This window comes from Hipposideros armiger, unplaced genomic scaffold (genome assembly GCF_001890085.2).
Source record: "Hipposideros armiger isolate ML-2016 unplaced genomic scaffold, ASM189008v1 scaffold_132, whole genome shotgun sequence".
Classification (NCBI taxonomy): domain Eukaryota; kingdom Metazoa; phylum Chordata; class Mammalia; order Chiroptera; family Hipposideridae; genus Hipposideros; species Hipposideros armiger.
In genome coordinates, this window is record NW_017731482.1 from 1728544 (window position 1) to 1744972 (window position 16429).

A 16429-nucleotide genomic window follows, 5' to 3' on the forward strand; every position below is an offset into this window, starting at 1 on the left:
CCCAATTCCCCAATAAAAATCTTTAAAAAAAAAAGAAAAAGGAACCCTGCATTTTCATTTTGTACCGGACCCCACAAATTATGTTGCTGATCTTGTGTAGATAGATCGATAGATAAATATTATCTCTAATATTATCTTTAACTTTCACTCAGCCTAATGAAAATGCATGTGCATTACTATTTGTGATATATAAATGTGGAAGCTGAAATGAAAGAGGTTAAGTGAATTGCTCAATATCACATAATGAGTGAATAGTAGAGTCAGGATTCTAATCTTTTCCATTTGGCTCTAAAGCTTTTGCTCTTCTCAACTAGACCACCTGCCAATTACAAATATTCTATGATTCCAAGATTCTTTTGTTCTTCAAACCACTACTAAATCTATCTCACTGTTCAAGTGACAGAATAACTGTATTAAACCCATTCACTGTCTGAGTGAATATTTGGCTGAATGAATTAGTGAGTGATGGACTAGATGTCAGTGAATGAATGGCTGTAGAAGTTAGACAGACATGGAGTCCAACAAACCTGGTTGTGACTGTGACATTTACTGGCCATCTGCCCCAGGGCAACCCACTTGATTTCTCTGTCCCCATCTACTTCATAGGTGTGTTGTGAGGTTAAATAAAATAATGCATTGCCTAACACATGATAATCCCTGAAAAGATTATTGCTCTTCTTTTATTAAAGATTTGATATTGTGATATCAAAGCTTCAAGTATTGGAACCATTTGATTTGTTCAATAACAAGTATAAGAACATTAGATTTCTTTACTAGTTTTCTAAATTAAATCAAATTAAATTTAATGCCACCCCTGCCCCCCGCCAGGTTGGTGGGATAATTTCAGAGCTGTTGTGGGATGCAAAAAACTCCAGGGTGCACGCAATCTAGAAAATCTGGGGAACTGTCTTTAGTCCATTGTAGTTGTGGCTCATTGTCCAAGGAGGTGTGTTCCAGTCAGATGTATCTGGCCCAGTTGCTCAAGGCATTTACTCCTTCCCTTTTAAATCTGGCCACCAGGAATTCCTATATGGCTCCCAAAGCCACAGTTTAGTGTTCATTCCATAAGTGTCCTTGGAGTCGTCACTGCCAGAGATACTGGGAGAGAGCCAAGCACAGGTTCCCCACCACCCCACCATCCTCCTGGTTTTGTAGAATTCAGTTCTTCTCCCTTCTAACTTTCAGAGCTTTCCCCTCCCAAATAATCCAGCCCTGCTGGGGACAAGAATGTATGTGTTGGAAACAGAGACCTCTAAATGTTTTCTCCAAGGTAAAGAAAGCCTTCCAACCTACAAAAAAAACAAACGTCCTTCCGAAAAGAGAATAGAGAAAAATTTTAAGTCTTTTTACTAAGTCCATAGCAGAAAAAAATTAATCGATTTAATTTACTCAGTTATAGAATGTTCTCAGACTTTTTCATCTTCTGTGAAGACTCCCATGACCCCTTTCTCCCTTAGCCACTAGAGTTCCCATCTAAGCCTGCGTCTCATCTTTACTACAAACCGGGAAGGAGAGGTGCATGGGGAAAGTGACAGGACTAGACAGATTATATTACTGATTCTCTCCATTTGGGGTGAGAATTGTCACAACCAACTGTTTGGAATTCCACATTTCTGATCTTCAGAACCCCTTGGGAACAAAGAGAGCAGGGATGAAAAAAAAACACAGGCTTTGGAAGCCTTCATTTATGGGAATCCATTTATGTGTAATTGCACAGAGGGCTTGGTGATAGGGTATTGAAATAGGCTAGGACACTGATGCCCATGGAATAAGTAAAATAGAAGGAAGCTTTGGGCCAACAACCCCCCCCCCAGTGCAGACAGTTAGGCTGGATGTCTGCCAGGTCAGGGTCAAATTTAGAATTCTGCTCTGAAATAGCTGCAGAGCCATTAACCTGTAGTGCTGGGCCCCCTAGTGGCTAGTTCTTATTCAATGACCTTAACTGGCTGTTTTCTACATGGCCAGTCTCTATCACTCTGCCTTGTCTTCTCTTTGTTTGCTAGAACCATTCACTGCCTCCATCTATATGCTATCATCTCACTCTATCATTACTGACACCAACTTTGGAACAGGCTCAGTGCTAGGGCACAGTTCTTGAGGGAGAGATCGGTTCCCTTGGAAACAGATGGAGCTGGAGAGTTGCGTACAGGTTTTTTAGGGAGTGTTTTTGGGAGATACACCAGGAAGGAAATGGGGAAGCAGAAGTGGGCAGAGGGAGATGCTCACTCATCATGTGGTTGTAACTGGAACCTCAGCTGATGCTATGGGAAGTTTGGAGCTGAGATGGCCCCTCAGAGTTGTCCCAAACTGAAGCCATGGAACCAGACCTTTGTATCCCTGCATCAGTCTGTCACTGTGAGACGTTCCCAGGTGGGGGTGTAACCTGAGATGAAATAGTTCCCTGTGGCCCAGGGCAACGTGCAGGGAGGGATGCAGCTGTGAGCTGTCAGCAGCTCATGTTCCCAGCAGCTGGGTAATGGGTGGTTTGGCCCCAAGTATCTGAGCAGAGCACCACTGTATCCACTCCTGGGAGTCTGCAATCACATTCATGTGCAATCACATCCCAGGGCTCTTTTTATGTCTCTCTTTTGTTAGTTGCCTCTTGATGCAGAGAGGAAAAATCCAGAAATGGAAGTCAAGAGACATAGATTCTAGCACAGACTCCTGCTGTGTGACCTTAAGTATGTCACCCAAATTACCCTTACCCTGGCCTTAGAGCTGGCAAGAGAGTTCAGTAACAATCCTTCACCATTTATATTTTACAAAATGCTCTCACATCCATTTTTAATTGAATCCACTGGACCAAACTCTCTAAATCAAATGAGATAATGGAGATGGAAATACTTTGAAGGGTTGGAAGCGCAATATACATATGAGAGATTATGTTGCACAATACTTATGATAATGTTGATTCAGTTCAATTATATTTATTAAACATCCACTTTGGGCCAAGCCTTATCCTAGTTGATGGGGGCATAAAGATATTAATACATTAGACACAGTCCCTGCCTGCACCTTTGCACTGTTTCTAAGAAGGGGAAAAGACATGCCAAGAGGGTACAATGTGATAAAATTACCATAGAATTATAAACAGAGCAGTAAGCTAAGTAAAACAAGCCTCTTTCACTTTGAGTGGGGCTCAAGGGATTCAATGTAAAGCTTCACAGAAATCGAAAATTTTTATAAGTAGAAAAACTGAAGTAGGTGAGGTAATCCTTGCCCCACGAAGGAAGGGACTGTGCCTATCTTGTTTTCTTCCATACTCTTAGAGCCAAACCCATTGCCTGACATCTAGATACTTAATAAATATTTGTTGAATGAATGATTAATAAATCAAGAGCTGAACTGTAAACCTGCAGCTGTTCCACAGAACTCTTTTGAAGTGAATGTAAATAATCTCCTCTCCCCAGTTGTGGGAGGGGCTCCAACGATTCACATTAGATGTTTTCTAGAGATTAAACCTTCCTCATCTCGCAGCAACTTCTGTGGCTGGCCTCTCTGTTCCCTTTGTTCCCAATGTTGAGAATCCCTGCTGCAAGAAAGGACTCAGGGATCCTCTCCCAAGAGATGTGTCAATTAGCTTATTATTTTCATAAGTATTGTGACAATGTCCTGTCTTCCTTTTTTTTTTTTAGGCACCTTTGTTGAGGGTAAAAGGAGCGGGGAAAGGATGAGATTTTGACTACTCTACCTGATCCCTGAAGGGGAACAGAGAGGCCAGCCACAAAGACTGCTGGGAAAATGGTCTAATATGACTCTCAGAGCTCTAATGGGGAGAACATTTGTGGTAGAACGTTGTGGATTTTGAAATCAGGTAAGTTTGCATTGCAATCTAGACAGCACCACATATTAATTAAGTGAATGTTAAACAAACTATTTCACCTCTGACCTTCTGTTTCCTCATCCATAAAATGAGGATTAAAAATAATCATTACGTCTTTTTGCCTTCAAGTGGGCTGCTGGTAGGAACTCTGTATAGGAGGTGTCCTTTCTGCACTGCGGTGGTGGTCTTGTTTCTTTTTCTTTTCCCGAATAAACTGTTTTCTTTTGTGGAAAAAAAAAATCATTACTTCAAGAGTTTTTTAAAAGGTGAAATAAGGTAACATGCAAATTCCCAGCATAAGGCCTGTTAGAGATTGGTTGCTCATCAAATACTAGTTCTTCCTTTTTTCTTTCCTGTTCACTAATTTCTGACTCTCCTGCTCCCAGGAGCTCATTCTCTGTCACAGTTTTACCACTGCCACAGATGGCTTCTCTGATTTCATGCAGGCAGATCATGTTCTTGGTTTCTTAGTGGCACCTGAAAGAGCACTCTTTTTCCTACACAAAGTTGGCTGAAAGCCTTGCTTTGTCTATTTCCTCTATGCCTAAATGAATACCTTAGATATTACCCTTCCAATGAGAGGAGAGACCAGACCAGTGCCAGAAAAAAACTGAGCAAAAGTCACACTCCCAGGACGGACTTAGTTATACCCACAAGCACTCACCCTACCCCACCCTCCCACCCTTCCATCCCCCAGAAAACATGATTGAATCAGAGTAACAGCACTTCTTCCTTCTTGGTAGGCTGTACATGTTTTAATCATGACCAGTCCTGGGGAAGGGTGAGGAGGGCGGGGTGAAGACTACCAGCTGGCCACCAAAATCTATTCTGCCCTTCCATAGTAATAGAGATGTGGCTGGGACATGACTGCCCAGATAGGAACCTCGTTTGCTAGCACCCCGTTTCAGCCAGTTGTGGCCATATTACTAAGCCCTTATCAAAGAATGTGAACAGAAGTCTTGTATGCAGCTTTTGCCTTGCTTAAGAGTAAATCTCTGGCCTTGGACTTCTTTCTCTCTCCTAATTAGAAATGCTTCCTTCCACCATGATAAACTTGGAAGTTATATTCAGGGACCTAGGTAATCATTATCCTGGGTCCCTGAATGACTGAGTGGAGCAGAGCCATCCATCTACGTGGAACACTGGCTTGGACCATACTACACTGGACCTCCTAATCAAAGCCTACCAGTTCTTCATATCTTTCCTCAAATTTCCAGGAAACACCTGTGAATACGTCCCTCTCCTCTTCTAGACTATCACATTTAATATCTGTTCCCCACATTTCCTGGTACTTTACTATATTGTTTTCTACTCAGTTTTATTTGGTGTTATCTTGTTTTGTTCTTTACTTGCTGTGTGCTTCTTATTTCTGAAACTACAAGGATTTCCCAAGATGTGACACTCTACTTCTTCTCCTGTTTCCCCAACAGCACAGCTTAGTGGATGCTGACGGAGCCCCATACAGACTCCTTTCCCCAGCTGCTGTGAGTGTTGGCTGCCATCAGCTCAGAGCTGCCCCCTTCTCCAGAGACAGCCTCAGCCAAATGTGAGTACCTCTGTAAGGTTACCTGCCCCCTCCACAGCAGCCAATGATGACTGACAAAAGAGGTAGAAGAGGATAGCCACAGAAGGTGGGCCAGTTCTGTGATGAGCTTTATTTTATTTACTTATTTAGTCTAAGGAGGGTGCAGCTCACAGTGGCCCATGCAGGGATTGAACCAGCAACCTTGGAGTTATCAACAACACACTCTAACCAACTGAGCTAACTGGCCACACCCCTGTGGTGATGAGCTTTAGAACCTTTCCGAGGAACCAGGCTGTTGCTAATTTCCAACCAAGACAACTTCCTTGTTTATCTTTCTTCCACAGCGCTAGCCTGCAATAGTTCACAGGTCCCACCCTTCCCCAGAGAATGCCATCAGCTGATGAGAACCTCCTTACTTCCCTCTACTTGTCCTTGCTCCCCACCACAGTGGCCCACACCCAGTGACTGAGTGATATGGGGGCATACAAGGCCAGCCCTCTTCTTTCAAGGGGGTGTAATCCTGCCATGTGGTTTATGCCCAAGCAGAGTACAACAGTTCCATGTGGATCAGGCCAGGGCTAGACATGACCTGAGACACACCTTGTTTGGCTCTTCCCCTTTTCTACCTACTTCACTCTCTCCCTTGTAGGTTTTTCCTGAAATGCTCCTCAATAAATGCCTGTCTCAGACTCTGCTTCTTGGGAACCCAACTTCAGTCTATTGGTGTCAATACCCTGCCATCATTTTTCCAAATCACTTTCCCATTCATTTCTGGGAATTGTTCAGATCCATGCTCTGGGCTGGGTGTGCCGTGGTGCCAAAATTGGGTTTAGGTTGCTGATGGGGCTAGATGAACAAGTGAGCTCTATTGAAGTAATTATAAGGAAAACCTACTAAATAAGGTTATGAAGGTTTTAAAAGCTAAATGAATTAATATGCGTAAAATGCCTAGACCCTGCCTGATGTAGCAAATCCTCTTAAGTATTAGGGCAAGGATTTCTTTGATCTTTTTTATTTACTTATGTATTCCGTGTCTCTAGGCATTCAATAACTATGTTGAATGAGTGCTCTTTTGGCTTTGAGGGCTCAAGGCGGTGTGCTGGATCTGGCCAGCAGAGGGCAGACCCAGTGCAGGCAATAGAGCCTGTGGGCTGAGGGAGGTAGTGGGATAGAAATCCCAGACGATTAGGGTGGGGCGGAGCTGGGGGGAGGGCTGAGAGGAGTACCTGTATCATAGGATATTAGACTGTTTACACACCTTAAATTCCTAGCATTTTATTTAGTCCAATCCTGGGTGTGTGTCATATACTGAGCCCCCACTTTGTGAATGCATATAAGTAGTTCCAGGCCAGGAGATCCCTGGAGTTGTCCCCTGTCTGCATCTCCTCTTTTGAACTTGTGATTTTCCCATACTCCTCTCAATAAATCCCCTTTTGCGCTTATGCTAATATACATTGGGTTTCTGTAACTTGCAAGCAAAAGAATTTGGATTATTCTACTACCAAGCCCTATGAGTATAAGGACTGTGTGAAGTCTCATCTCTGGATGGGGACACTGACATTTAGCAGCCACACTGGGCCTGCTTCCTCTCTTCAGGAGGGTGGTCTTACCACATTTCTGCCTCCAAGCTTCCCTGTCTTGTTCCCTTCATTCGCTGTGCTCCATCAGACCAGTCCTGTCGTTCAAAGCCCAGTTCAAATTCTACCTTTCTCTGCCTTCTCTAGATCTAGTCAATATCATTTCTCAAAACTCTTCTAGGGCCGGCCGAGTGGCTCAGTTGGTTAAGAGCTGGCTTGGGATGCCAGAGGGCCCCAGTTCGGATCCCACATATGAGGGCCAGTGACACTGCCCTCCACAGCTAAGATGCTGAACAACAGCTCAACTTGGAGCTGGGCTGCCATGAGTCACTGGCAACGGCTAGGCTGCAGCCCCTGTGGCAGTGGGTTGCCATGGGCTACCGTGTGTAGCCAGCAGCCAGCATGAGCGACCAGCCGCCAGCATGAGCGGCCAGCAGCCGCTGTGAGCAGCTGTCCAGAAGCCGGCGACTAATCTGCCTCACCCGGGAGGAGCGCAATGATGGCGCCAACTTGGGCCAGTGAAGCAACGTTCTCCACAAGTAGACTGAATTAAAAAACAACAGCAACTTGTCTGTTCCCCTTCCCCCAATTCCCCAGTGCTGTTCCCATCCCCCAATTCCCCAATAAAAATCTTTAAAAAACAAACAAACAAAACTCTTCTAGCATCCATCCCCTGACATTCATTCTTACACTTGATTGCAATCCATATTTTATTTGGGAGTTTGGGCTGAGTGGTCTCTAAAGGCCCATCCAACTATAGACTTGTGAGTCTGTTGTCATCCCATACTTCACATCTTCTTAAGCAGGTCTCTACTTTCTCCCTCAAGAAGACATAAGGAAAGGCTGGAGCACACACAGGGCTTAGGGATTCAACATAACTAATTGCTCGTGGGAGCAAATGTGTTCTGTGATCCTCCATTCAAGAAACACATAGGCATTTATTTTTTCAAAGTGGAAGTAGCTCCCCCCACACACACCCCTTATTATACAAGTAACATACTTATGGGCAAATAAATCAAATATTACATAACATTTTAAAGTAGAAAGGGAACATTACCCATAGTCCTTCTCCTCAAAGATAACTGCTATAGAAATATTCTTTTAGAATTTTTGCTATACATGAATATGTATGTCTCAATAGGGTTTCCTGGTGACACCATGGAGATTCCTTAAACAGAAATCAAACAGAACAGTGAGAGGTTCCAACCTGGGATTTGTAGTTTGTAAAGTATTCACCTGCCACATTGCACGTATTAGATTGAACCATATGAAACTACTGATACTCAGCTGTTTTTGACCCACAAACACAGCAGTTTGATATGGTTCAACCTGATATACATGAAGCCTAGAATGTCAGGACTGGTCGGGGTCTTAGAGAGTCCATTTCACTGTGCTGAAGAGGGAAGGATCCGAGAGAAGTGACTCGTCAGTATCATACTCATTTGCGGTAGAATCATGGCGGATTCTCTTTTCACTGAACCAGATGCCTGCGTTGCACACTCTACTTCTTTTCATATGATAATCTTCTAGGTGTGGTAATAATCTTCAAGAAGCAGATTTCAACTTGGTATTAGAAAATTTCTCACAGAACTCAATCAAAATGGAACAGGCTGAGCTAGAGGTAGTGAAGTCCCCATGACTGGAGATATGGCTGGGAAGGGCACTGTGACAACTGTGACCTGGCTGGAGAGGCACATGAACCCTGGAGCTAAGCAGGCTTATCATTCAGGGCCCTGCATTTGCACGGCTTCTTAAAGTCTTAGGAGGGTCCCTAGCAATGTATTAATATGACAATATGTGTTTGTAATATTTGTAGAAGTAAGATTTTTAAAATTCTTTTTCTTAAAGAGGGCTCCCAGAATTGTATATTGTCCAGGCCTGGATCCACCCCTGTGTGGCACAGTTTTGAAAAGCACTGGGCAAGGAGACCAGAGTTCCTGGGTTCTAGTGGCACCATGCTGACCCAAATGGACAGAATGGTACCTGCCCCGCTTCCCTTACAGTGGGGTAAAAATCATAAATGTTAAGTGGGTTGAAAAACATAAAATGTGAACAAATATAAATAAGTAATATTACTCAGATTTCCTGTGGTATGGGATAATCATCGCTGCTTCTCATGGTCATTGAAGATAACATATAAAAAAAAAAAACGTCCTCAGTGCATCTTCCTGTTTCATTTCCTTCTGCTATAACTTCCTTTTCTCCTTCCTCCAGCCCCTAACCCCCAACCCACTGGACTCAAGCCACTGGATCAGTCATTGGTTATTATCTTTTGCTACTTCTATATATTTGTTCATGGGGCTCCCATTATCTATAAAATCTATTTTGGCTGGGAAAAAGTCCTTATCCACAAGGCTCAGGCCTGCCCGTCTCCTCCCAGCCCAATGATGACATCCCTTAGCACTGTTTCTTGTTGACCTTATAGAGAGGGTCACAGACCTGATGTGACCCATGGCTGAGTGCTGGAGGCCCCAGAAGACAACCCTCAAGTCTTGATCGTCAGCCATCCCAGGCCCCCTAACATCAGATCATAGACACACGGTTCTTGATGTACACGTGGTAGGGGTCGCTGCGCTTGTCCACTTTGCGGGAGCGGGTGTATCCCAGGATGAGGCTACCCACAGTGACAGCAAATAGGAACATGACAAAGAGAATATACATGTAGGAGTTGTCATCACGACCAGGTAGGCTGGTCTGCCTCTCCACTGTCAGGTTGTCTGGCCAGCAGAGCAAGTTGCTGTGAAGAGTAGCATTTAGAGCCTTCAGCACAGCGTGCAGGCTCTCATACCAGGCCTTGGTTCCATTGGTGGTTTCCATAGCAACAGGGATTGAGGTGGGGAAGAATTGGAGGATGCTCTGGTGGTGACAGAAAAGAGAGACAGTGGCTTCTGTTACTTACAGCCTGAATGACCTCCTTACTCCTTCGCACCCCAGTTAAAATCCCAACATCACGGTTTACTTATCTGTCTTCTCCACTAGACTTCAAGCTCAGTGAAAGTAGGGACTATGTCTGCTTTACTCACTTCTATATATGAACACCATGACAGCACTCAATAGATGCTCAGTCAGTACTTGTGGAGTAAAGCCTTCCTTGGCCCAATAAATCCATACTGATCTGTCCTTTCTTTGGAGTCTGTAAGTTACTGAGCTTTATGCTAGAGGACCTTAGTGATTTAATCTAATGCCTTCTATTTTGCACACAGGGAAACTGAGGCCCAGAGAGAAGAAGTAGCTTGACCATAATCCCAGAGAACATTAGAGATAGAGCCATGAGAGAGCCCTACTCTTTGATGACCAGCTCCTCAACTTCCATGCCAGCTCTTGGCAGGGCTGTGTGGCATTATTAGGTGACATTCCTCAGAGCTCCCCTTCAGCTTAGTTCTTTTTTATACTCCGTAGACACCATTTAGATGTTTGGGGATGGCTCAGATTTCACTCTTCCTGGAGCCAGAGGCTGGGTCATTTGACTTCTCAAGCATCCTATGTCCCAAATACTCTGGGTATTCCTAGCTATTTGGAGGAAATACTGTTGGAAAGGCGGTGGCTGGGGAAGCAGGGTGAGGCTGATAACCACTGCAGGCACTGGAGAAGAGAACAGGGCTGGGCCTGGGGGAAAGGGGAGAAGAGCGCTAAGTCTGGTCTGGAGTTTTACCTGCCCCAAGGGAAGAAGGCACAGCACCTCAACTAACTTGCCTTCTGACACAAAGTTGCTGTGTACTTGGCATATAATAGGTGATAATAAATGTTCCTTTTCCTTCTTCTCAGAGAGCCTTAGTCTGTAATATAGAAAAACATCCAAAGACAGCCTTGCATGCTAGTCTTTTAAAAAAAACAACAACCCCATGTCATTTCCTTTAAACAAGGCTCCACACTCTCTTCCTTCAGGAATCCTTCATTGAATGCTCCCCACCCCTTAACCATACTCCACAAGCTTTATCATCACAGCCTTCCCTTTGTCCCTTATATATAAGGCACTGTGTGGCTGTCCTCTTGTTTTGATAAGGGTATCAGCAGACCACATGCTCCTAGTCAGCAGGGCTGTGTCTCTTCCCCAAGTCTAGTGGACTTTCTTGAGATTGGCTGGGAATTCTTCTTCTCTCAATGGCCGTTTTAGGGATTTCTCCATAGTTCAAGCACTCAGAGTTCACTGACTGGTTCCAAAGCCCTCCTCTATCTAGGTAGAGCTGTCAACCAACCAAAGTTAACACACTTGACTATTAACCACAAGATCTCTTTCCCAGAAAAGATGAGTTAGTTGTGACCATGAGAAATATTCATGGATAAACTCTATGAATGCAAAGGTTGGAGGAAAGAATCTAAATAATACAGTAATCACCCAAGACTGGCCCAAATTTCATGCAAGGCCTTTGGGGTCTCCTGTTATCTAGCACTTGGGCTACCTTGTCTGGATGGAAGAGAGAACAAGGACTCACTGAGTTGAGATCCAGGAGGCATAGGTTCTCATCTACTACCCCACTTGTCAAACAAGAAATCGGTGCCTTCTTCTTCCCTTGTACAGGCCAATGGAAAGCAGGAGCAGCATAATGAAATTAATGGCTCAACCAATCATTTCAGCCAGTCATCATTTATGGAGGCCCACTCTTGGGCAGGTTCAGACCCAGTCCCTGTACTTGGGGTCACATCACCAGCTCTTCTATAATGCAGGGGGCAAGCCAGGGGCTTCAAGGAAGAACGGATGAATTTTGATCAGGGCTCAGAGAATGTTCACAATGATGGTGGCATTTCAGTCAGACCTTGAAGAGTTTTTAGGAGGTAGAAAAGGCAAGGAAAAGAAACAGATGAACACAGGCATAACAACAAGAAAGCACACAACATGTTTAGAAGAATGGGAAGTAGCCAAAAGAGGCTGGAGTGTAAGACGTGAGGAAGGGTAAGACAGGCTGTGGGATGGAGAGACTGTCCTGAACCAGGCCTTGAGTACCAGCCTGCAGAGTTGCAACTTCATCCTGTAGTTGGGAAGAGCCAGGGGACAGTATTCAAAAAAGGGGTATGAGGACCAGATCTGCACTTGGAAAGGACACTCTGGCTGCTATGTGGACTGAATTGTGGGCAAGAATTAAGGCAGAGAGCCCAGTGACAAGGGTCTTGAAATGGTTCAGGTGGAAGACGTTGAATCCTGAGCTGGGGCCAAGGGGATGACAAGGTGGGGGCAGAGACAGATGTCAGATGTAAGAGGCATTTGGGGGAGGGAGTGGTTAATGCAAGGGTGGAGGGGGAAGGGGCATCAGGCAGTTTTACAGGTAGACAACAGACAGATGGTGTAAACTCCTGGAGGAGCCCATTTTGAGGGAAATAAGTTTCTCACCCTGTTTGGGCTTTAGTATCCTTATCTATCAAAAAAGATTAACATCAGGATTTGCTGCTCAGTGGATATAGAGTTTCAGTTTTGTAAGATGAAAAAGTTCTAGAAAACTATTGCACAACAGTGTGAATAGAGTTAACACTACTGAGCTGCCCACTTAAAAACTGTTAACATGATCAATGTTATGTGAGATTTTTTTAACCACAATTTAAAAAAAAAGATTAACATCCCATTATGCCTCCCTCTAGGCTTGCTGGAGCATATACTTTTATTATGTTGAAGAAGATTTTAAAAATATATTTTAATGCAAAACATGATTTTTTTTCTTTAAAATGAAAATCTATTTTTCATTTTTGAGAAGTAAATACACATACAATGAAGATGCAGTCTCCCTGGTCCTAGTGGCCCAGGGCTCTTTCCCAGGGCAGTCACTGTTACCAGTTTTTCTTTTTCACAGGAGGGTTTTAACTGACAGGGCAGACATAGGGCAACCACAGTCTGGAAGACTCACCAAATTGCAGGCAAATTCTCTGGCTCTGAGTCGGCTTCAGGAATCTCCCAATGGGCGTCCTAAGGCTCCTCAGCCCCTCAGCCTCTTCAGGGTATCTCTGGACACATCTGGGGTCTCAGTATTGACTCGGGGAGCTGGAAGGCCCAGAGCAGGAAAGCAGGAGAGGGGGCAGACAAGGAAGGAACAAGACACACCGAAACAAACTTCAAAATCAGGGTGGATCACCAAGGCCCGGCCCCAAGGGTTGTGCAATAGCCTTGCTGTGGGTCTGACCCCCTCCACTTCTCCCCTTCCTGTAGCAGCCTAGGGTTACAGTTACAGGAACTGTGCAGTGGCCAAGGGACATCTGGATTGCTGTCTCCTGACGCCAGGCCCACAATGGCTCAGTCGAATGACTTCATGAGGAAACTCAGTTTACCATGTGGACTCCTGCTCAGGAAGTGGCCGCTTAAAACATTCCCTTTTTTTTCAAGGCTACTGGTATCTTAGCAGGGGCCTCTGAAAGGCTGACAGGGCCTGAGATCCAAGGGAATGATGCGAGCGGCAGAATGGCAGTTGGCAATTGGGTTGATATTTTACATAGGAACAAATGATGTTCCCAATCGCCTATTTGGATACACTGGGTAAAAGCATGGCCACAGCATCAACACTGTCTGTAGCCTAGCTCACTGTGAAAATTAAAGAAGAAAAATACACAGCACCTGGCACTAGACATTCCATAGACGTGGCGGTGGTTTTATTTTTGTAGAGCAGAGGTTGGCAGGGCCTGCAGAGTCCATCCGGTCTAACCTCCCTCGTTTTACAGTGAAGGAAATGGAAACCCCAGGAGCTGTCTTGGTTCAGCTGCTACTTGTGTGACTTTGGGCATGTGACTTCCCTTTTCTGGGCCCCAGCTTCTATCCTTATCTGTAAATTGAAGGGGTTTTACTGAGAAATCTTTTAAGGTTCCCAGTGGCTCTGTCCTCCCATGAGAGTACAAATCACAAAACCACACTGTGAGATTATGGGAGATTGGGCAGGATGGTGGGACAGGCATTTTGGGGGCTTTCTAGAGCCCTTCAAATCACAATATAGACATGGCTGCACACTTTTTCCTCACAAGTTAAGCTGCTGAGCCCTGGGACTGAGTTACACTTAACAGTCCAGTGTCGATAAATGGAACCAAATCAGTTGACCTGTTCATTTTCCCTCTTAACTGCTCACCTGCCAGGGTGATCTATCCTGGGGAGGAGACAGACTCTGGGCAGAAAGTGGGGGACTGGGTGTGCTCTGAAGCAGGGTTCAGTGAGAGGAATAAAGGTTCACAAAAGCATTCATCCCTTAGACCCGCCTTTTAGGACCTCTATGAATAGACCCGGATGCTTGTGGTTCTGGTGGGAGGAGCAAAGAAGCCATAGTTACTTAATCTTTAGGTGCTAGGGTGGGGTGGGAGTGAGGACTGGGTACAAGGGCATCCTGCTGGGTCAGGGGAGGCAAAAAGTTGATAAAAGGACAGGTTGGTTCTCTATGACCTGCCTCTGGGCCCCAAGTCGGGGATTTGGCAGTTGGGCAACATTGGGAATTTTGTTCCTCTTTCTGAGCTCCTTGGCGTCCCTCTTCGAGATAGTCACTGATTATAAAGTTCATAATGATGGGGGAGACAGGCTCCTGCCCTAGAGAGTCCTTAACTCGAAGCAGGAGTTAGGAAGGAAGGTGAGCAGTGACTGACCAAGTGGAAAGGGATTTTAAAGATCATTTAGCATCTGGATTCTAGGCCCATCCCTCTATTTTGTAGATGGGAACACTGAAACCCAGGAAGGGAAAGTGACTTGTCCAAAATGACAAGGCTAGTAAACAGCAAAGCTTGGACAAAAACCCTGGTCTTTGGGGGTGCTGCTCGGGTCCTCTTTCCACTACCAATGGCAACATTCCCTGACATCTGAGCTCATATCACACCACGCACAGCCTCCTGTGTCCTGGGCCATCATCTCTTAACTCCACGGCTGCTGCTTTTTCCTGCACTACAGATTCTCGCCAATCTTAACTGAGGAACCAGTAAGAGGGGAGAGTGGTGAGTTTTGAAGGAGGAGTTCACCTTCCTCTATAGTTTCCTCTCCCATGGCCCTTTCTGCTCCAGACCTATTCCTGATCCCCTAAACAAGCCAGGTGCGCTCTCTTCCTCCACATTCTGCTGTGCTATTCCCTGCACATTAACAGGTTCTCCCTAAATGTTCTTGACTTGAATTTGCCTGGACTCTAAGTGGGGGTGGAGGTCTAAAGCTGTGATCTGAAGGATGAACTGGGTATCTTAGTGAGATTTTCTTTCAGTTTTCTTTGGGGGAAAGTGAAATTCCACCACTGGTTTTTTGGTTTCCCCATTGCTCTGTTTCAGCTAACTCTTTCAAATTATTGTCTTCAGTACCTAGAAATGTGGTAGAGAGCCGGGGGCGGGGGGTGTGTGTGTGTGTGTGTGTGTGTGTGTGTGTGTGTGTGTGTGTGTGGGTACGCACAAAGAGACATAAAGGAGGTAGGGGATACAAAGATAATTCCTGGGACTGCACAATTTTGCCACTAGTCCCTCTGGAGGTCTTATCACCACCATGAACTAGGGAGCTGGTGGGTAGGAGAGGAGTTGCAGGAATGGACCTTAACATATAGCTAGAAGGAGACACAGGAATAGAATCTAAGTTAGAAGAGATCTTAATAATCATGTCATTGGTGCAACCCCCTCATTCAACCAGCGGGAAAAATAGAGCCACCCCAGCCGCGGAGATGAAATCACTTGCTCCAGTCCTCACAGCCGAGGAGGGGTATTCAGTCCACAGATCTTTCCACTACAAGCTCTCTGTTGCCTGCAGGACAGGCTAACCTCTTATTCTCATTCAAGCTCCTTTGGATGTGACCCTGCCTCTAGTCCCATCTCAGCACAGCTTTCCTCAGTGCCCTGCACCCTGTTCTCCAAACATTCCTGGTACTTGCACATCTCTTGCCTTTGCTCATGCTGTTTTCTTAGGCAGCAATGCCCTTCCTCTTTTTATTTGCACAGTGAATTCCTACTCATCCTTCAAGACCCAGCTCCAGTGTCAGCTCTGTAGATGCTCTCCTGAGACACCCCTCTCCCCCATTCTCTAGCCAGTTAGTCCCTCCCTCTTGTCTGTTCCCAAAGTGCTTCACGTAAAACCCTTTTTAAGCACGATGCTGTACTGAAATTATGTGTGTATATCTATATAATTTGTTAAACTGTGTGCTGTGAGGCGTGAGGGCAAGGACCTGTACCTCATACATTTCTTTATTCTCTGGGTCAGAGTACATAGCAGGCACTGAAGAATAAATGAATTAATGCCTCTTCTTATGAGACCATCCCCCTACAGCACACACATACACATTCAAGAAAACAGCTTACAGTACTTAAAAAAACAACTCCAAGGGCAGGCCAAAACAGATTCCATTTGGTCTGGGCAAGGAGAGGAAAGAAAAGAAGCCATCTCCGTCAGGTGGGGAAGTGAACCAGGGGAGGAGGAATTCTATGCCTCCTTTGGAAGTCCATGTGTTCCCTGCACCTGAACCTCATTTAATCCAAAGGGCAAACTTTCTTGGCCCCAAAACACTGGCAGTTGCCTTGCCACCCTCTTCTCTGTATACCTACCCAGGGTGTGGCCACACACACACACACACACACACACACACACAC

The 16429-nt window shown here is 45.1% G+C and overlaps 2 protein-coding genes across 2 annotated transcripts in view; both read right to left on the minus strand.

The window, feature by feature from the left end:
* PGM2L1 (phosphoglucomutase 2 like 1) overlaps positions 1-12810 on the minus strand; it is a 109686-nt gene extending 96876 nt beyond the window's left edge. Inside the window, exon 1 of the mRNA XM_019649377.1 lies at positions 12760-12810. The gene's annotated coding sequence lies outside the window, so the exon portion shown is untranslated. The remainder of the gene's footprint in view (positions 1-12759) is intronic.
* On the minus strand, positions 7550-12849 carry KCNE3 (potassium voltage-gated channel subfamily E regulatory subunit 3). The gene is made up of 2 exons (XM_019649380.1): positions 12760-12849; positions 7550-9781 (listed from the first exon to the last, which is right to left on the minus strand). Exon 2 carries the CDS (start codon positions 9740-9742, stop codon positions 9449-9451), a length of 294 nt encoding a protein of 97 aa, XP_019504925.1. The 5' UTR covers positions 9743-9781; positions 12760-12849; the 3' UTR covers positions 7550-9448.
* Between the last annotated feature and the right edge of the window lie 3580 nt (positions 12850-16429).

Coding starts and splice junctions, on each gene's coding strand:
- KCNE3 (XM_019649380.1), bottom strand. CDS start 9,742: ATGGAAACCACCAATGGAACCAAGGCCTGGTATGAGAGCCTGCACGCT.